The sequence below is a fragment of the Camelus dromedarius genome, chromosome 8 (genome assembly GCF_036321535.1).
Source record: "Camelus dromedarius isolate mCamDro1 chromosome 8, mCamDro1.pat, whole genome shotgun sequence".
In the NCBI taxonomy this organism is placed as follows: domain Eukaryota; kingdom Metazoa; phylum Chordata; class Mammalia; order Artiodactyla; family Camelidae; genus Camelus; species Camelus dromedarius.
In genome coordinates, this window is record NC_087443.1 from 25,841,420 (window position 1) to 25,862,961 (window position 21,542).

At 50.3% G+C, this 21,542-nt stretch overlaps 1 protein-coding gene across 3 annotated transcripts in view; it reads right to left on the minus strand.

Moving 5' to 3' along the window:
* TSPAN14 (tetraspanin 14) overlaps positions 1 to 21,542 on the minus strand; it is a 54,344-nt gene that overhangs the window by 4,793 nt on the left and 28,009 nt on the right. For 2 of the 3 annotated variants that reach the window (XM_031461046.2, XM_031461047.2), the window contains exons 3-7: positions 6,235 to 6,285; positions 4,296 to 4,442; positions 4,124 to 4,198; positions 2,708 to 2,878; positions 676 to 801 (exon numbers count right to left, since the gene is read on the minus strand). In XM_031461046.2, the coding sequence (XP_031316906.2) occupies positions 676 to 801; positions 2,708 to 2,878; positions 4,124 to 4,198; positions 4,296 to 4,442; positions 6,235 to 6,285 (570 nt within the window). The remainder of the gene's footprint in view (positions 1 to 675; positions 802 to 2,707; positions 2,879 to 4,123; positions 4,199 to 4,295; positions 4,443 to 6,234; positions 6,286 to 21,542) is intronic. The other variant, XM_010984088.3, reaches the window with a different exon arrangement.

Here is a 21,542-nt window from a genome sequence, read left to right on the forward strand (position 1 = left end):
GTCAGAGCTGCCAACCCCTGTGCCAGAAAGGAAAAGTTGCCCTTGCCAAAGATGTCACAGTCCCAGTGGGAACGTCAGCCGCCGGCTGTGGAACCTCCGCGGCCCTGAGCCTCTCCCGGGCTGGGGAACCCGCCCATGCTTTGGCAACGCCGCCATGTCCACCAGCACCAGCCAGCGTGACTGCACGGAGAGCGGTAAGGGCTCCCCTCTGCTCGGGCTCAGTTCAGGTAAACCCTTAGCTTTCCTTCAAGGACACCCAAGAGCTCAGTTTCCGGAACCCAAGGACCTGGGTCACAGACTGGGGATGAAACAGGTAAAGAAGAAAGAACGGGAGAGAATTCTTCCCCACCCCAGATGGTGGGCTTCTCTGACTGAGTGTCTTCTCCGGCACAAGGAGACTAGGGCTCATTACATTCACGGCATCCTGGCCAGGTCCCCCGAGGGAGAGCCCCTCACAGGAGGGGTAACACTTTTTCTTCCTGCTTCACCCAGAACACTAGAGCCAGGGTGAGCCGTGCAAATATGTTCCCGGAATTTACACGTCTAGGATTTCAGAGCTGCAAGAGCCCTGGGGCAAGCAGAGGGGGGGCCGGGCGCTCATTCCACCTGCAGAAGTGAGGCAGCCAGAGCCCTCAGGGAGGCAGGAACTGCTCTCCTCCTGGGGGACCGACTCACCGCGGGGTCCGGCACACAGCAGGAGAAGGGCACCCCACACTTCTCGCGGCTGTAGCTGGCGCCACTGCAGTTGAAGTAGACGTTGAGGTCCCAGTCTTCAGGGCCATATGCCCCGCAGCACTGGTTCTGCAATCACAAAGCCAAGAGCCATTGGAGCCCGGGCTGGGGCTGTGGCTGCTCGGCACAGGGCATCAGTCTTAGGGACACGAGGCTAAGTGCACCGCTGTGTACCGCACAGAGATTCAAAGCCCACCCCAGGGACCTCCCCTCACAGAGATGCGAATGAGGTGACCCAGGTGGCCTTTTAAGAAGGAAACTGCATCCTGTCTGGGCCCAACACACTGGCTGGCTCTGTGGCATCCCCTGGCCTCCGGTCCACTCCCTCCTCACAGTGGAACTTTCCCTTCCTCCCCAAATGCCCACCCTCCACCCGCCAAGTCCAGAGCGGGCTTCCTGCTCTCCTTCCGATGTGGTCCTCTACTCCCCCTCAAGAAAACACCTCCTTGTGGGCAGTGTGTCTTCCTCCCCAAGAACCATCCAAGCTGGCCCCAGTTACCTTCGTGCCTCTCTACAGAAGACAGCTGTAGAACGTCTGCTCCCCAGGAAGAGTTACGACTGGGGTGATGCTGACGCAATCAGAGCTCGGCCCCGACCCGGGGTCTCCGCCCTCCCTCCCCACAACCTCCCACTATCTGGTGAAGCAGCAAAGAGAACCCCCACTTGTCTAAAAAACAAATCATAAAACCAGACACAGTGAAAGCGACACTGTGACGTCAGTGGCATTCCAACCCAACAGCAGGTGTCACTTTTGCACTTGTCCTCACAGCTGACGTGGCGATGGCCAGAATCACAAGCCCACAACCAGGATTTCTGCCTCACTCTCCATTTCTGAGGTAAAAATCCTGTCTCCCCCACCCTTGCCCCAGCCCCCACCTCTCCATGGTTCCAGGGGCTCTAACTCTAATCTAACATTTCACCACGAGGATGCGCTATAATTTACTCTGGTTAAGGTATTTTTAATGAGAGGGCAATGGAGAAAACTACAGTGTCTTGAAGGCCAGTGCAGGGAGGAGCCACCCCAGCATCCTTGACACCTGCAAGCCCACGGCTACGTGGAAACAGAGAACCACTACCTTGAAGGAGGCGCAGCAAGGGAGGGGCGTCAGAAGAGGAAGGAATGAGGGACTTCCACAGACGAATACAGGTTGCTACTAACACAGGAAGAATCCCTGGTCACATAAATGGGTTTTGCTGACCCCATGATACATGAAATAAGGGTAAACAAGTTCTGGTTAATAAACAGAATGGATCAGAGTTGGTTTTAATGCTAATTTATTTTCTTCTCAGAACCAAAGGGTTCCATATAAAAAGTTCCCGAGGAAGCCAGGTTTTCTGGCAGACCCATGCACTGGCCAGCATGGTGGGGAATGGGGTCCTTCCGGGGAAGGGAGCTGATGGTGGGGGTGGCTGTGGTCCCACAGCCTCCAAGTGCAGCCTCACACAGGAGGGATGGAGACCAGATGGAGAAAAGGCCACAGCCTGGGACTGCTTAGACAAACCCCCGGGGACATATTCCAGGGAGGTTACATTCCTCTCCCTCTGAGGAAGTTCCTCCAGGCAGCTCTGCCCTCTCAGACAGGAAGGGGAAAAGGTCCCAGAGAGGAAGGGACAGGAATAGCCTCAGACAGGGAGTCACGCACTCAGCTCTGCCCCTCGGCGCCCACAGCACCCAGGGAACTGCAGCCGCCTGCATGGTCAGGGTTGGAGAGATCTGGGCCCTGCAGGGGAGGGTGGCCACAGATGCAGCTGGACTGCCTGCCCAAAGCAAATGGGGGAGGGCACCCTGACAGCAAGCCTGGCCCGTCAGCATCCATAAGCAGGCAAAGCTAACTAGACCAGCGGTGGAGGTGGCCCTCCCATGGGCCTCCCCACTGTGGGCAGAGCTGAGGAGGGGGGCCCGTGTTCCCCCCAACACAGACTTAAGACAAGACAGCCAGGCTGTACTGGGGAGAAGGCTGGGGCTGGTGCTTACAGCTTTCTGAAGGGAGTCGATGAGGTTCTGCAGGTCAATGTCGTCCCGGTAGGATCTGATGTTGCTTTCGAAGAACTCCCGGAACCGGTCCCTCACCCAGTCCTGGAAGAGGAAGGCCAGCACGGCCACGGCCAGCTCCAGGAAGAAGATGAGCACAATGGCACTGCAGAACTGCAGGGGTGACACGGGGGGACAGGGGGGTCTCCCTCGTCTGACCCAGAACCGCTGTCTGTTGCTGAGGGCACGGGCTGGAACCTGAGAGACCGAGCTGGGGCCCTGGGAATCCCATGTTATTAGCTGGGTACTCTGGATAACTCCACCTCATCTATAAAACCAAGATAGCCATCCCTACCCAGGTCACTGCACTGTCAGTACAAGTCAGATGAGCAAAAGTATGAGAAAGAAAGTGCCAAGACAGAGTGTCAACCATCTCCCTCCTCCAACAAGGACACCCCATCAAGGGAACGAATGGCTCTCCCACCCCAGCAGGCGTTCCGCCCCTTTAGGACACACTGTCTGACCACTCTCCTCGCCCACACCACCATCCTGCTGCTAGAAATCTGTCACTCCCATTTCAGGGATAAGGAAACTGAGGCTCACCTCAGTTTATCAGTACCTACTCTGTATGTGCATCAACTTTATAAAGACCTCTCCAGAAGCACAGCTGTCCCTGGCCATGAGAGCGGTGGAATTCTGCAAGGGCCAGTGCAGCCACAGGTCCACAGCCCCACCCGTCGAGGCTGCCTTCCAGCCTGCAGAGCTGGTGTTATCACAGCCATTATCACCGGCCATGCAGCACGTTGTGAAGTTACACCACAACCGGCAGATATCTCAAAATAAGACACGCACACATACAAACAGACACACACCCGGGGCCCTCCAAAATGGAATCTCCATTCATGTAGGAGCAAGATAATCAAACACAATAATTGCAAGAGAAAAAAAATTAAAAAAAAAACAAAAAAATATCCCCATGTGTTTGGCTTTTAAATTAAGCCCAGAAAAGAAAAGCTTGATCGAATAAATTCAACAACAACGATGATGTGTTTTCCCTACCAGGTGCTTTTTAATTTTAACTGAGTGCATTTCAAAATGAACGTCTATCTAAATATAAAACTCAACTCTTAGTAACCTGAAGTTCTGCCAGGAAATTAAGGATTCTGCATTGCACATCCAACAGACTCACATACCCTAGAGGGGGGACGAGGTTTCCTAACATTACCAGCAAGGTCGTTTGATCTTAGCCAGGAAGGGCAAAGGTGAGTAGCAAACAAACAATGCCTTTAGCACGTCAGAAGGAAGATAAAAGGGAGCAGGCCGGCAAGCTGCCAGCTCCACCCACCAGGAGCTGAAAACCAGAGGGGCCCAGCTTCTCCAGGGATGCCGAGCTCGTTCATCATTTTCCTGAAATCTCACCTTTCGGGGGGCAGCAGAGTGCAAAGGGCAGCCTCCTCCCAGCCACTGGCGGATCCTCGGGGAGGCCTGTAAGAGCTGCTACCCCTCCAACCAGATAAGGGCTAAGCCCGCCCAGCAGAGCGTATGTCCCTACCCCACCCCATCTCCCCCCACCACATCTGGGGCCACTCACAAAGTTGAGCAGGCAGATGTTCTCCCGCAGGGCCCCCACACAGCCAGCGAAGCCCAGTGTGAACATCACCACGCCCACCATCAGCACCAGCACCACAGGGTCAATTCCATGCATCCGGGTCACTTTGGTGAGGTCGGACAGCACACCCTGAAAGAAGCAGAGAAAGCAGGGCAACATCAGCCTCAGAGAGAGTCGGGGTGCCCAAGGGGGCAGGGGGGAGGGGGGAGCCTGGGTTCAGAACTAAATGAGGACAGAGACCAGCCTTCTGAAGCTCAGTCATTAAAAGCCAGGCCAGAGCCTGGACCCTGCCCGCCTGCCCTCTTAGAGGCCCCTCTGCCCAGCAGATCTTTGCCTACCTTGGCCCCCAGGTGCCCTCCTGTTCCCAGTCTCTGTCTAGGCTGTGAGCACCTCTCAGGCAGACCTCACACTTCTTTTGTGGCCTGCAGGGTGCCAATGCCCAGGCCTTGGGTGGAGGGGACTCTGAGGGGCCTTGTGGCCTGTGGTCAAGGCACCCTGGGGCCATGGCCTGAGCCTGGCCTCTGGTCATCTGACAGCTGACTTTGTATTCAATTCATGGAGAACCCCAGTATCCTAAGATGAAAAACAGCTTCAGTATGAACACTCTTGTGAAAAACGTATCCAACCAAAGACAGATGAAGGCAGTGCTGTGTGATCAGCTTTTTGTGATGATGGAGATGTTCCATCTCTGCACTGCTCAAAATGGTAGCCACTGGTCACATGTGCTATTGAGTACTTGAAATGTGGCCTAGTAGAAATAAGAACTGAATTTTAATTTCTATTTCATTTTAATTTAAATAGAATTAGTCACATCTGACTAATGGTACCCGAAATGGGCAGAGCAGTTCTACAGGATTCAAAGGAGGAGGGGGAAAAGAGCAGCTGGTCCAGGCACCCGGCTGGAACCGGGCAGCCAGGGCAGCCAGGCCTAGGCTCAGGGCTCTGTAGGCTTGGGATGCTGCTGTTCCAGAAGTGGTCGCACGGTGGCGCTATGAGTCATGGTTTGCACCAGAAGCGCGGTCACTAGGGCAAAGTGACATTGCACTGCAAGCTCTTAGAGGGGCCCAAACCCAAAGGCGGACCTTATCCAGTTCCTAAGGCCATGGCAAGAAAGCCCACAGCCTTAAGTACTCCTGCTTCCTTCTCCTGGAAGCAAGGAGAGGTTCCACTCAAGGGAGAGGGCTCTGGGCCTGGAGTCTGAGAGGAAGAAGCTTTAGCTCCCATTGTTTCCTGCCCAGCCTCTCCGCCTCCCCAGCACCCACCCACCCACAAAGCAAGAGGTGGCACCACGGTTCCACCCTACCCACATCCAGTCTAGGCCCTCTCTGCAGTTCCAACTGCCCTTTATCCTTCCAGACAGTAAGAGCCTGGTTTCCCCTCCTGTCTCCCACAGGCTGGGCAAGAAGGGTCGCTGGCAGGTGCTAAAGACCTGCTCCGGCCCCACAGGGCACCCTGGGGGCACATCACAGAGCCCTGCTCCCTGACTCAGGGGTCCCTTCCGTGGGCAAGAACAAGATCTTCGGGAATCAACACAACTGTGTCCAGGGACCTGCGGGCTCCCAGGGGCACAGACAGGGTCCATTCCAGAAGGCAGCCCCAGGTCTGCCCTGGACACAACTGCAGCCAAGCCCCTGGGTGACTTGGGAACAGCAGAGAGGACTCTGCTCACAGGGCTCAAAATCCCAACCAGCCCCGCCTGGATCTCTAGCAGCCACCCTACCACGGGGAAGCAGAGCCAGCCACGGGACTCCAGGGGTTTTCATTCTAAGTTCAGTAATTTCCATGAGCCGGCTCTGTAAAGATTAATGACTACAAATCATTACCTTGCACGAGAGACGCTACGCAGGAAGAGATAATTAACACTGAGCAAACCTGGCTTGGGCTGATTGATGCTCAGGTTCCTAGTGACGGTCACACCTACCTTTTCGCTCCATGCCCAAAGTCCGACTCCGAGGAAGACAACTCCAGCCAACTGAGTGGGGGCAGGGGGAAAAGAGAAACAAATTTAGATCAGAAACCAGCTCCATGACGTGCTTCTTAGAGGAGCATCCACACTGCTAGTCAGATGCTGTTCCTGGCTCATGTCCAGACTGGGTGGAGCCAGGCCAAAGCGGCCCCTTGGCCTCTGCAGAGGACAGGGACTCTACACCAGAACAAAGGACAGTGAGCGTCTTCAGACAGCCCACACCTACCTTCCCTGACTGCGGGGCCAAACTCCCTCAACCCTGGCTGACCCCATGCTCCAGAGAGCAGAGACAAAGATCCCGGAACAGACTGTCCAGGAGAGATTACGGAGTTAGAGATAACAGGCCATGCCCCATTTCTCCCCCTTTCCACAAACCCCCCTACTTATTTCAATGCACTACCTGGTGTGTGAGAAACATCGCCCCTGGTGACTGACGGCCGCCCAGGTGCCTTCCCCGCATAGGACAGGGCACCCCTTCTGCCGCATGCCTCAGGCGTCCACTCCTGGAGACAGACTCAAGGCACGGGCAAGAGGCTGCCCAGGTCATTTGCTGGCCAGGCTGAGCCCCCTCCCCTTGGTACCTACACTCTGCACGGGGCCCACCTGGGCTGGGGAAAGCTGGGTCATGTTACTGAACTAAAAGAGGCGGGCACTGAGCCATGAGCTCACCCCAGAAAAGTAGTGACCCCAGCCCTGACCTCTCGCCTGCAGGAACCCACTGGGGCTGCCTCACATGCATCATGACAAAAGGGGGCCCCCCAAATACACCTCAAAGGTCCCTACACCAGGGAGGATTTTCTCTTAGAAAATACACACCTCGTGGTCTCTGCAAATTAAGCAGCCTCTTGTTTTTCTGCTTCACTGCTTTATACCCTTCTGGCATTTTCGCTGCCATCCATCAGTACCTCATAATAAGCAACAGGGCCTGGGGACTCTGTGACTGCAACTTTTCAGTGTAGCCTCCAGCCTCAGGACACTACGGCCTACTGGAGCCACTGCGAGGCCCGGGAGGCTGGAGCGGGAAGGAATGGCCTTCGAAGAAAGCCCCAGGGGCTTCCCAACCTCCTCTGGATCCCAGACCACTTTCAGAAAATGTGCACATGCCCAGTATTTTGGGAGGAATTTCTGAGGGTTCACAGACTCCTCTGTGGACCCCAAGTGAAGGAGCCCTGCCAGGACCTGATCCCCCTACTTCATTAAGGATAGCAGGGGCCGAGGAGCCAAGACCAAAACTCTGAAACCAAGCCCCCTGCTGAGTTGATGGCTAATCTCCCTATCCAAAACTTTATTCCCTTTCTTGTCCTGCCCCCCATTCCCCTGAGGACTGAGGAATATCAAAGAAAAGAGGGGACTGAAACTGAGCAGGACCCTGTGGGGCCTTCCTGGGTACAAGACCCTCGTGTTCCCTGCTTCTTGTTGGCCACCCCCAAGTTCCAAAGAGCAGACTCATGCAGTTAATGATTAGAACAAGAGTCACAGGATTCCTAGTTCCTCTGGAAGGGATTGATTGACTGATTTACTTGTTCATGATAAGAAGACAATCTTGTTAATTCAGAAGAGATTTAGATAACAATCTATCTTTAGGCTGTTCTGCAGAAACTAACACCGCTACCCAGTTGAGGATGGTGATCTGACCACAAGCCCATAGACCCCAGACTGGCTGGAACCAGAAGGCAGATAATTAAGATTCCTGAAACATCTCCCTGTTACCTCACCGCTAACCAATCTGAACAAAGTCCATGAGCTGATCACCTATCTTGCAATCTTCACCCCTGTCCTTGCCCTTAAAAACCTTTCTCTGAAAGCCATCAGGGAGTTTGAGTCTTTCGAGCATGAGCTGCCTGTTCTCTGCACTGGGCATCCTGCAGTGAACCCAGTACTTTCCTTCACCACCACCCGGTATCAGCAGATTGGCTTTGCTGTGCATCAGGTGAGCAGACCAAGTTGGGTTCAGCAGCGAAGGAGAAGGGCCAGATCCCAAGTCTCTGTTTAGTTCATTCATTTACTCACTCGTGCATTCATTCAGCAGACAATGACTAAGTGCCAGGAACCATCTCAAACACTGGAGACAGCACTGTGCCGACGAGGGCAGAGATTCCTCTGCTGCTGGAACTCAGGCTCAAGGAGCTGACATGCGGTGGTTTCCACCACACCGAGCTCACTTCCCACTTTTCAGTCTTCTCATTGGATGAACCAGCTCATGAAGGGCTCAGGCTTTCCTGACGAGGTGCACAACCTCTTCCCTCCCCGCCCCGAATGTCTGACCCTGCACAGTAAGCAAGCACGAAGGTGACCAGTCACTGTCCACTCAATACTGCAGAGGTCTCTCCCCACCATTCCTCAAGGTCCCCAATGACTCACTTCCCTCTTGCCAAGCTTGACAGCTCTTTCCCTCCAACTCCACGTTCAACATACCAGGACCCTCTGTCAGTCCTACCTTCTAAACACACAGTGTTCACTCTCTGCTCCCACCTGTCCATGCTTCATCCCTGCAGGGGCTTCCTCATCATCACCCCATAGGTTCCCCAAGCAACTCAAACAATACTTTAAAAATCCAGATCAGATCACTCCCCTCCTCAAAATGCTCCACTGACTTCCTTTTACCCTTAGAATACAATTCAAACTCCCTGCCGCAGCCCACAGGCTGTGGACACATCTCTGACGTCATCTCCCACCCGTCTCCCCAGTCCCAGTCCTACTCTCTGGGCCACCCTGGCATTGTTACTATTTCTTGAACTCACCAGACTCATCCTGCCCTAGAGCTGTGACGTGATTCCCTTGGCCGAGGATGTTCTTCCTCCGGATCCCTTACTGGCCTCCTCCCTCACTTCATTCAGGCCTCTTCAAGTTTCACCTCCTCAAATACAGCTCTCTTTGCCGTCCTATGTGGACCGTACCCCATGCATCACTCCTGACCCCCTTCCCTGCATGACCTTCTTCACGGCACTTATCCAAGACCAGAGCTGCCCGTCTGTCTGCTGTGTATCCTTCCCCACTTAAGCCCTCTAAGGGCAGAGATGTTTTCCATTTTGCTCAGTGTTGTGTCCTAAGAACTTGGAGGACTTGGCCACGGTAGGTACAGAGTAGGGGTGAATGAGTGAGACCCCAGGGCTCCGAGACCAGGACAGGCCTTTCCTGTGGTCCTTCCCACTCTCCTCCCAGGACTACCTGAGTCCAAATGCATTCAGAGCAGATGAGGGCCATGCAAAAGCCCAGCCTAACCCAGATCCAGGGTCATGCCCCACACAGCGGGGATGGGATCAGAGCAGAACAGGGCTTAGAGACTGCCTCACCCGCTGCCCCCAACACAGGGCCTCCAACAAGCATTCCAGGCCCGGCCCAAGCACTTCCCATGACAGACCACCCACCAGCTGGTGCCACGTGGGACAGTGAGGAAGGTCTGCCCCTCCGAAACCCGTCACTGAAGACAGTCAGCTCGAGACACCAGCTCCCCACCACCGCAGCCCAGTTTTCCTTCTCACAACAACCGGGCTCTGAGAATCAGAGCTCATGGGTTTTTCCCATTCTGTTTCAAAGGAAGAACTAAAGTTAACTTGCACCAGAAAGACAGGAACCAGGGGGTCACATGTCAGACCACGGGTGCAATGAACACTGGCCCAGGGCAGGAATTTCAGGGACCAATAGCTGTCTTAGAGACATGGAGACTGAAGGAAGACCAGACAGGGGAAGTGACCTGCCTGGGAGTTCACACGACAGCCCCATGAACGGGCCAGGATGCTGGCCAGCTTCGCCTGACTCCCAGCAGAGCCCCTTCCCTGGACCTCCCTGAGACATCTGGTCTGTGGAGCTGCGCTGTCCTGGCTGTCAGCCACCTGGGAATGATGGTTTTGGTACCTTCCAGCTTCAGAGTAAATCCTTGTCTCTCTTCTATAACCTGATTAAATTCCCTCCCAAAGAATGGAGCCCAACACCCTCCATGCCCAAAGGGAGGCCAGCCTTGGATCAGCAGGTTCATACACTGTGGTGGTCACCATGGCAAGCAGCAACAACTTTCCAGGGTGCCAGGTGCTGCATTAAACACAATGTACCTAAAGAGGCCCTCCACACCCCGCAACACTAGTACTATTACCCCCACTTTTCAAATGGGAAAGCTTAATACAGAACAATTTGGTTATGTGCCCTAAGTCACAGCTAGCTGATGGCAGAGGTAAGCAAACCCACGTGTCTCTGACTGTCCTGATGTTATCTCACCACCCACAGGGCAGCCCCCCAAGCCAGGAATAGCGAGCCCCTGCCTAAGGTCTCTACCTCAAGGGGCAGTTACAGGGCCCAGTGGCGCGGGACTCCGAATAAGGGGTTCCTGGCTGAGCGACCCTAAAGCCACCGACCCACGCTGTCAGGTGGGGAGGATCACTCTGTGTCCTACAGGGTGGGTGGCCAAGGGAGCAGGGCTCTTTGGTGGTGGTGGTGGTGGGGGGTCACTGTAAAGATTCAATAGTGAATTGAATCTTTCCACCCCAGGCAAGGAACCCTGGGAAAGAAGTGAGCGGTCTCCGCGGGGCACTCTGGGCTGGGCCAGCCCTGCCTTGTTCTGGGAGCCACGCGGAGTCCGCTCACCACGTGGGCATATCTTTGCCCAGCAGGTTCCAGTCACAACAGAAGTGCAGACACCTGGCCAGGCCCTGCTGGACTGGGGGAGGGTTCCAACACCAAGTGGGTCAAAAGCAGCTCCTCATCACCCACAATTTAGTGGCCTTGGCCCCTTGCAAGATTTCATTTCAGTGTGTGAAAGCACTTTGCAGTTCTTGCAGGCCCCACAGGCCTCTCCTCCATGAGCTCAAGGAAAAGCAGCAGCAGCAGCAGCAGCAACGCAGCATCGCGCTTTCAGGCCCTGCCCTGCAGCCCCTGGTTCTTGCAGGGCCCCCTGGCTGAGGCAGGCTGCCGGCCAGAGCCCCTGCGCCCGGGCCACCCAAGGGAGTTTCTCAAGAGTAAACACTGAAACTCGAGGCAGTTCAGGGAAGCGCTGAACAAACGGCATGGGTCAGCTGGTCCTGGTTCTGGCTCTACTCTGCGACTTCTCAGTAACAAGGCTTGTGCAAGTCCAGAAATTTCTTCCTCTGAGCCTATTTGCCTCTGCAAAATGGGGCTGACCCTTCCTGGGTCATAGGAGGGTTGGAAGGACTGAAAGAAGGATCATGAGCGGTGTGCTTAGCCCAGGGCCCTGCCGTGGAGGCAGAGCACAGACCTGGGTGGGGAGAGGGGGCTGTCAGATGCCAGCAGCATTTGCTGGACCGAAGACACTCTGCACTCCACCCTCCAGTGACTCCCAGCACCAGTCTTTGTTCTGAGACAAGGTCCTCCTTTCCAGAGGCATCTGTTTTATTGGGCTTCTGGAGACAAGAGTAAAGCCGAGTTCAGGGAAATGGGTGCCTTCTGGAGGCTTTTCAAGTCAGGTAAGGAAAGGATGGTGGAAGGAAAACAGAGCAGGAAGTGGAAGAAGGGAGAACAGTCTCAGCTCAGTTCCTAACTCACCCTATGGCTCGGAGCAAGCCACCCCTCTCCTGGACCTCAGTTTGCCAACCTGCAAAATTGAGCAGTTGGAGACCAATGATCTCCAAGGGCCTCTGCACCTCCGGGTGCGTAGGCTCTGCCATCACAAATCATGCCAGGTGGAACCCACGGTCCTGCCACTCACTTTCCAGAATCGGAAATCCTGGCTTTGGGCTGGGTGAGTCCAGGAAACAGCAGAGATGCTCGTGGCCACTTGAAATGCCAACGATGCAATTATTGGCCAGAAAGGACACCAGAGGGCGCAGACCCTAGATCCAACCTGGCCCTAAGAGCCCGAGGGGCTGAGGGGGAGTCTCAGGGCATCTGTCGGAGTCAGGAGGCCTTGCCCCTCCAGATTGTGACCACTCTGAACCCTAAACAGAGCATAAAAGTAATGGACCTTTCAAAATAGTCCCACATTAAAAAAAAAAAAAAAGCCTGAACCAAGCCACTTCTCCGTGGGAGTTTAGAAAGTCTGGGAGCAGGAAGGGATGCTGGAGCCCAGCTTCCTCATCACAGAGGGGAAAAGGCCCAGGGCAGGATGGTGCTTGGCTCAGGGTCACACAGCTATCACACACCAGCTTTTCCTCCTGCTGGAAGGGTGGTTCTGAAAACAAGGAGCACATGCGTCCTTCCCAGTAAGCCTGGGGAGGAGGGGTGAGGACTAACCACAGGGCTCTGGGGCAGCTTCAACTCCCAGATAACAAGGAAGCCCACACCCACCGCAGCCACCACACCCGGCCCAGGAATCTGACTGTGAAAGAAAGGAAGGCAGAGTCCTCAAGGGAATTTACAGGCAGCTCCCCAGGAGAGAAGGAACCCCCAAGCCCAGTCCCTGCCATCCCCCTGGCACAGTTCAGTGGTTAACGGTGGGTAGAAAACAAGATCCGCAGCCAGGGGTTGACAGTTCTGTTAGCCAGATAGTATTTTCAGCTTTGCCTGCCGGATGGTCTCTGTTTCAACGACTCAACTCTGCAGTTGGAGCAGGAAAACAGTTACAGATAAGATATAAATGAATGGGCAGGGCTGTGTTCCAATAAAGTTGTATGTGCAAAAAACCGGCAGAGAGCCAGGCCTGGCCTGCAAGCCACAGTCTGCCAAGTCCTACACTAAACTATCACACTAAAACCATCCGGACCTAGACAGGATTTCCTTCAGCTCAGCCACATGAACCCCGGGACATTCCTATAATTCAGGTCTCCAACGCTGCTATGTTTTTATATTACTTCAACCCTGGTATGTCTTAATAGCCTAAAACTGCAAATAACCCAAATGGCATATTCCCACAATGGAATATCCCATAACAGTGAGAATCAACAATCTACAACTACGTATCACAGCATGAATGAAATCTCACACTGAATATTTAACAAAAGATGTCAGACTCAAAAGACTTAATACTGTGAAAGAAGTGTTACGGATCGAAATGTCGTGTCCCTCCAAAATTCCTAGGTCGAAGCCCTAGTCCACAACGTGATGATATTTGGAGGTAGTAAGACAGGACGGAAGGGGTCAGGGCACAGCCATTCAAAGAACGATGCAGCAATTAACACCAAAATGGCAGAAGATTCAACTTCCAGTGAACCTTGAGGATCAAGTTGGCAGGAGATTTGACTTCTAGTAGACCTTGAGCTTCATTACACGCCCATTGTAATATATTAGCATGGTGAATAACATGTCCACAGGTGCCATGACAGTTCCAAGACTAACCATAAAAGGTCAAAGAGTGGGCAATAGCCAACATCCTGGGAATCCCAGCCCCTTCCCCAGGGTAGTTAAAATGATCCTCCCACTTGTTAGCATATGAAGCTATGGAGCCCATAAAAACTGGCAATGGGGCGCCTCGTGGCTGCCTCTAGCTCCCTTATCTTTGGAGATGGCCCGCACTCTGTCTATGGAGTGTGTAACAACTTTTACTCTAATCTGAGCACCCAACCCCGACACCTCGTGGCCTTTCTCTTGCCTTTTGAAACAGCCTACACTCTATGCAGTATGTATCTCTCTAAATAAGTCTACCTTTACTCAACTGTGGCTCGCTCTTGAATTCTTTCCTGCAAGAAGCTACATTTGGTGGGGCTCAGCTGAGACCTGGGACACGGCCCTCCTCACACCCCACTTCCATTTTTCCTGCCTTTAGTGGGGCCCCTGAGAAGTAAGCAGGGTTACAAGAGGTCATGAGGGTGCAACGTCCATGATTATTGTCCTTATAGGAGGATCTCCCCCCACTCCTCTCTCTTCTGTCTCTGACATATGAGAACACAGCAAAAAGGAAGCCAAGTGCAAGCCAGCAAAGAGAGCCCTCAACAGAACCTGACCACGCTGGCACCCTGATTTTGAACTTCCAGCCTCTGGAAATGGGAGAAAATAAATTTCTGTTGTTCAAGCCAGACAGCCTATGGTATGTTGTTATGGCAGCCCAGGCTGACCAAAACAGAAAGAATACTTGGGCAGAAAAACTGCATCCAATCAAAAGTTACTACATAGGCAAGAAGGAAGACAAAAATGTGATCTATAACAAGGAAAAAAAATTCAGGAACTAGAAAAAGACACCCTGAGGAATAACAGAGAAGATGGAATTAGCAAAGACTTTAAAACAGACATTGCTCAGGGAAATATACTCAGGGATTTAAAGGAAAGTATAAATATAATGAGAAGAGAAATAGAAAATATAAAAAAGATCCAGATAGAACTATTAGAAATAGAAAACACATTAGAAATGAAGACTTTGTAGTAGAGAATAACCTTTGTTTTGTTGGAGGTAACAACATGGACACCATGACCTAGCCCACAGGGACGGCTGCAAGAACAAAGAATGCCTGCAGCAAGAAGATTGCAACACTCAACCACACCCCTCTCCCTTATTTTTTGTATAAAAGGAGCCTGTATTCTGACTAGAGCAGGATGGTTCTCCAAGACATTAGTCTGCCATCCTCTTGGTCTACTGGCTTTCCGAATAAAGTCGCTATTCCTTGCCCCAGCACCTCGTCTCCCGATTTACTGGCCTGTAGTGCAGCGAGCAGAACGAGTCTGGACTCAACAACAAATTCACTATATAGGTTTAACTGACAATAGACATTATAGAAGAAAAGATGAGTGAACTTGAAGAAAAAGCAATAGGAACTATCTAAACAAAATGATACAGGGAGTAAAAAACAGCTAAACAGAGCCTCAGTGACCTGTGGGACAACAAGGAGTCCAAGGTGGGAGGGTGTATATTTGAAGAAATAATGATCAAAGTAATCACAAACTTGATGAAAACTACAAACCCAGCCCAAGGAACTTAAAATAGAATAAACACAAAGACAACCACACCAGCACATATCCTCATAAAACTGCTGCTATCCGGCAGTAAAGAGAAATTCCTGAAGTAGAGCCGGAGAGGGGAAGACAAGACACATCACCTAGAGTATGCGTATACAACCAAATGAAATGAAAACATATCAAAATGGGGGGGCGTGCAGAAAATGCAGAGCATCAAATACAGGCATACTTTGAAGATACTTGGGTTTGGTTCCAGACCACCGCAATAAAGTGAGTCACTGAATTTTTTTGATTTCCCGGTGCATATAAAGGGTTATGTTTACACTATACCATAGTCTAAAGTGTGCAACAGCATTATATCTTAAAAAAAAAAAGGTACATATCTTAATTTAAAAAATACTTCACTGCAGGGGGAGGGTATAGCTCAGTGGTAGAGGTCATGCTTAGCATGCACGAGGTCCGGGGTTCAATCCCAAGTACCTCCGTTAAAACCAACTAAATAAGTAAATAAAACCTAATTACCGCCCCCCCATACTTCACTGCTAAAAATTGCTAACCATCATCTGAGCCTTTCAGCGAGTCACATCAAATATTATTAACCACAGATCACCATAACAAATACAATAATAATGGAAAAGTCTGAAACACTGAAAGGAGTACCAAAATGTGTCAGAGACATGAAGTGAGGCAAAGCAATTGGAAAAACGGTGCCGACAGACTTGTTCAACGCAAAGCGGCCACCAACCTAATATTTGTTAAAAATGCAGTATCCGGGAAGCAAAATAAAAGGAGGTATGCCTGTATTTATACGATAGGAAAGAAGAAAGATCTAATACCAATGATCTAAACTTCTACCTGAAGAAGAAAAAGAACAAGATATTCCCAAAATAAGTCGAAGAGAGAAAATAATAAAAATAAGAACAGAAATCAATGCAACAGACTGGAGATGGATGGTGGTGATGGTGGCACAACAATGTAAGTGTACTTAATGCCACTGAGCTGTGCACTTAAAAATGGTTATAATTCTACGTTTTGTTATACACGTGTTATGACAGTTTTTAAAAATAAAAACATAATTTAAAAAATTTTTAAGAAATTAATGAAATTAAAAACAAAAACAGCAGAGGACCATCACCTAAAGGAAGTCAGATCCGAGAGTGAAATAGAATTTACAGTGACAGGAGGCAGCTGGATGGCTGCTGGAGGAAAGGAGGGGAGAGGGTGGCTGCACAAGGACAGTTTCTGGAGTGATGGAAATGTTTGATGTCTTCACTGTGGCGACGGTGGTTACATGGAGTAGGCAGCTGTCAACTCAGTGAACTATACACGTGAAACGGGTACATGTTATTCTATTTAATTTAGATCTCAATAGAGGTGATTTTTTACAAGCATTTCTGGAGGTGGGGAAAGGAAAAAGGTACAAACAAAATGGGAATCGGGTACTCCCTTACAGATGACAAATCACTCCAGCAGACTGGGCCATGTTGACTATTTACTGACCAAGGAAGCAGAATTATACACACCACCAGTAACTTAGAACTGACACCACCCTGTGAGTGTGTAACAATCACGGCCTGGGCAGTAATCATAGTGCACCATGTAAACAGCCCATCCTTGCAAACCCCTCCTAGTGGTCCCCTCAGATGTGCCTAAGCCAGTGAGATCAGGAGCTGAGGCCCTACAGGGATCAGCACCACAGGCAACACCTAGTCCTACTGGAGTCTCCGATTAAGCAATCCTTGCTCTCTGCCTTGGCAAGCAGAAAGGTGGAAAAATATACACGCACCACACCCTCACGTGCCAAAAGATAAGGCGGTCTATTTCCTATGAATTGGGGCAGCCCTTCTGGCGAATATGACTATATAAATATGTCAGGCAGGTCAAAATAATGGACATACCTTCTGACCCATTTAATCTTACTCCTGGGACTCTATCTCAGCAAATAGTGTCTCTACTTTCCTCAAAGAGAAGAATCTGTATTACAAAAGCTAATCATTGCATCCTTATCCAAGACAGTAGAAAAATTGGAAACAACCTAAATGTCCATTACGGGAATTTCCAAAAATACAATCGGGAAGACTATGTGGCAGCCTGGAATGTTCTATGCTAGGTGATACTGATACGAAAACACAGGCTTCAAGATTACGACAATACCCTCACAAAGATGGGAAAACATGTGTGACTGCAGCAGGAAAATGGAGCCTGGAGGAGGGAACGCAGTAAAGCTGGGATGCTTTGTGCAGTCTTCTAGAATTTCCACGCAATTACAAAAGTTTATGAAATAAAACTGGAAGAGAGAAAGGTACCACTTCTCAGCAGTGAAAGTGAAAATACATAATGCACGTTACTAAAACACTAGACTTCTCCTTTTTGACTGCATTCATTACCAAGAGATGGGAGCAGAGAAACCATCCGCGTTCAGACCTAGGCCTTGGGGTCTGACGTCCCACAGACAGCGCTCAGCTCAAATAAGGGCAATTCTCTAGCAGATCCAGAGTCAACAGCCCATTGTAGGACCAGACAAAGAGATTAAGACCGTGCATCCTCAAAGATGCCAAAAATGGCGGCAAGGGCAGGGAGCTGACCGTTAGGTCCCTCCACGTCAGACTGGCTTTGCCTCTCTTGGGTAAGGTGACCACATGCCCCGGCTTGCCTGGGACAGTTCTGGGGCACATCTGCTGTTCTGGCAAAATTCTTAATAACCTCTCTCTCATTCTAAAAGTTTCCCGACTTGGACCATGAATTACATGTTCACCTTGCTCATGGGAGAAATCTGTTACTTTGAAGGAAGGGGCCTCAAGCCATGCTGGTCACAGAGCACAAATGTCCTTGTTTCTCACCCAGAAGCAGGCTGCACATTAGGCTCAGAAGCAAATTCCTGCATTTCACAAGTGTGGAAGCCACGGCTCAGAACCGTCCACGTCACTGAGAAGGCCGACGGCAGGGCCCTCTCCTCTGTGAAACACAGGCTGATGGTCTATGCCTACAGGCGGCCTTGGTTCTTCACTTTTAATCCCTCTCTGAAATAGATCCAGGCAAGGGCTTTATTGGGACCTTTGCAGATTAAACTCAGTGTTTGTGGTGGGAAACAATCCTGGAGGTGCAGGCATCATCGGAATCATCCCTTGAGAGGATTCACTCAGCAAAACCAGGGAAGCTCAGAATTCTTTGTGGAACCAGCTGGGGTGAGAATAACAAAGACAAAGGCTGTATACCACTCCCAGCTTCCCTCCCTCTGCAAGTCAAAGTGAGATTTTTTTTTTTTAAAAAGAATTTTAATCATGGTAAAGTACACATAATATAAAACGTACCATCTTGGGGATGGGAAGGGATAAACTGGGAGTTTGAGATTTGCAGATACTAACTACTATATATAAAACAGAAAAACAAGTTTATACTGTACAGCACAGGGAACTATATTCAATATCTTACAGTAACTATAATGAAAAAGAATATGGAAAAGAAATTACATATGTATGTTTGACTGAAACATTACGCTGTACACCAGAAATTGACACATTGTAAACTGACTATACTTCAATTTTAAAAATAGAGAAAAGAAAACCCACAAAAAAACAAAAAACCATCTTAACCATTTTTAAGTGTGCTACTCAGAGGCGTTAAATACATTCACGGTTTTGTGAACTCACCACCACCATCCACCAAAAGAGCTCTTTCCATGTTGCAAAAACTGACACTTTGTCCCCATTAAACAGTAATGTCCCATTTTCCCCTCCCCCCCAGCCCCTGGCACCCACCATTTTACTTTCTGTTTCTGAATCTGACTACTCCAGGTACATCATGTAAATGGAATCATACAGTATTTGTCCTTTTGTGTTTGGCTCATTTCACTCAGCATAATGTCCTCAAGGTTCGCCCATGTTGTAGTATATGCAGAAATCTCCCTCATTGTTAAGGCTGAATAATATTGCGTTGCATGCATAGACCATATTCTGTTTATCTACTCATCCTTCGCTAGATGCTGGGGTTGCGTCTACTTCTTGGCTGTTGTGAATAATGCTGCTGTGAACAAGGGTGTGCAAATATGTCTTCAAGATCCTGCTCTCAATTCTTCTAGGCACATGCACAGAAGTTGAGTTGCTGCATCATATGGTAGTTCTATTTTTTACTTTTTGAGGAACTGCCATAGTTTTTTCCATAGCAGCTGCACCATTTTATATTCTCACCGACAGTGCACAAGGATTCAAATTTCTCCACATCCTCCCCAACATTTGTTACTTTCTGGTTTTTAATAATACTCATTCTAATGAGTGAGAAGTGGTATCTCATTGTGGTTTTGATTTGCATTTCCCTAGGTCAAAGGGAGATTCTGCCCTAGAAACAGGCTAACACAACCAAGGAATGATTATAATTTAAACAAACCAACCAACAAAACAAAACAAGGTAAAGTGTTAGTGTCCTCAAAATGCTGTGTTGGCAGTGTTTCCCTGGCGTCCCTGCGATGAGACCCCACGAAGCCCAGCTCCACACTCACTCAGTAAAACGTGCAGCTCGGAGCAGACGCCAGCATCAGGGGCATCCACATTTCTTGCCCTGAGCCGGTATTAAAGGTCCCTTGGAAAAATCTCAGCCCTGAAGTTGGAAGGAGACAGCTTTAAAAAAAAATTGTACTGCTATAGATGTTTGCCATAAAAAACGTTACTGGGCTAATAATTCTGGAAGGGGCAAATGGCTAAATAAAACCTCTGCTTGTTCCAGCATCTAGAATTGGTCAAAGAATCAACAGGTTGCTTCTGCATATTCAAACCTGCCTACCGAGCCCAAGTCCACCATCAACACTGCCACCCTTCTGCTCCACTGCTCACTGTGAATTCATCAAAACCAAACAAATACGAAAACGCTGTGCAAAACAATCTATCCGTGATTTGCTTCAAAATAATCCAAGGGGCAGGGGATATAAATTTAATAAAAGCGGCTGAGTTGGTAATTTTTCAAGCCAGGTGATGGAAACATGGCGGCAGGGGGTGGGAGGTTCATTATATTCTACTTTTGTATTTTTCTCCATTTAAAAAAGAAGACTTTTGTGGGGGGGGGGGACATAGTTCAGTGGTAAAGCATGTGCTTAGCATGCACGAAGGTCCTGGGTTCAATCCCCAGTACTTCCATTAAAAAGTAAATAAATAAATAAATAAATGTATACATAAGTGTAAGTAAGTAAGTAAATAAATAAAACTCTTCTAAGGCGGTAAGCGTTTGGCATATCATTTTACACATTTTTAGCAACCTTGAGAGGCAGGCAGCAGGCAAGTGAGAACAGTATTTCACAAAAACACTGAGGCTTATCAAGGTTGCTCAGCTCAGGTGAGAATCCAGACTGGCACCCGGGTGCACCCTCCCTCACCCCCGCTGCACCGTGCACTTCCCGGAGGGCTCTGCACCCCAAGTCTCAGGCCTCATTCCACGTTCCCAGCTCCTATGCAGATGAAGACAGCAAATCGTAGCCAAGAACCCAGCAGGGAGGGGCCGGGCAGCCTCCCCATCTCGTTTTCCCAACCAAGCTCTCATGATTCGTTTTCCTGACTGTTCCTTTTTATCCCTTCCTGTTCCGCCCCAGTGCACACGAACTGAAAAATGATTAACTCTCGACCACACACACTGTCAATTCTGCAAAGCTCTGATAACACTGCAGCACCCTTCAGTCACCGAGCAGACTTGCTACCACTCTGGATTCACGAACTCCGCTCTTTGAACTTGGTGCTGTGAACGTAAACACTTCCCAAGAGCAAAGAATCTGTTCTGAAAGGCTCTGAAGGAATGGAGATTACCAGGGGCCTCAGCCACAGAAGCAGCAGCAGGGCAGTTTCACTCCAGCTGCAAAAATCAGGATGAGAGTCAGAGGCTGGGGTACAAGGCCAAGCCAGCACAGCTGGTGAGGGCACGACAGCTGCGTGGACAAGTGTCTAAAGTGTCAACCGTATACCTGGCTGGGGGCTGGGGACTCCAGGTGGGGCCAGAGGGCTCTCCTCCAGGCGGGGCAATGCAGGTCGAGGAAGCCACACATTTCAGGGATGGGGCAGCCACAGCCCTCCCATGAGGAAGGGTCCACAGGAACCACCTCAAATATCCAGCACTGCCCCACTTCAGGGACAATGATGAAGTTGCTGATTAAAATTGTCTGGGCACCGGAAAAGTCCTGGGGTGAATGGCGAAGCCACTGAATCCCACCCTATTTCTCCAGGACAGAAAACCCCTGAAACTTTGAGATAAATCATCAGGAGATATGATGCTGGAAAATTCAAGGGTGAAAGGCTGAGAAGTCTTGGTAAGTCTGTCTTGTCGTCAAGAGTTCCAGTCCAAATAGGAAATGCCAAAACCCATAGCAGAGGTAAATGTGGCATCATGGCCACTCATCCTGTCCCTCCTTCGCCATCTGCCCCTGCCCAGACACTAGGTGCAGACCCAGACACAAGAAACGAGGCTGGTATTAAATGGAGGTTTTAAAAGCCTCCGTGCACGGTCATGGCCATGTC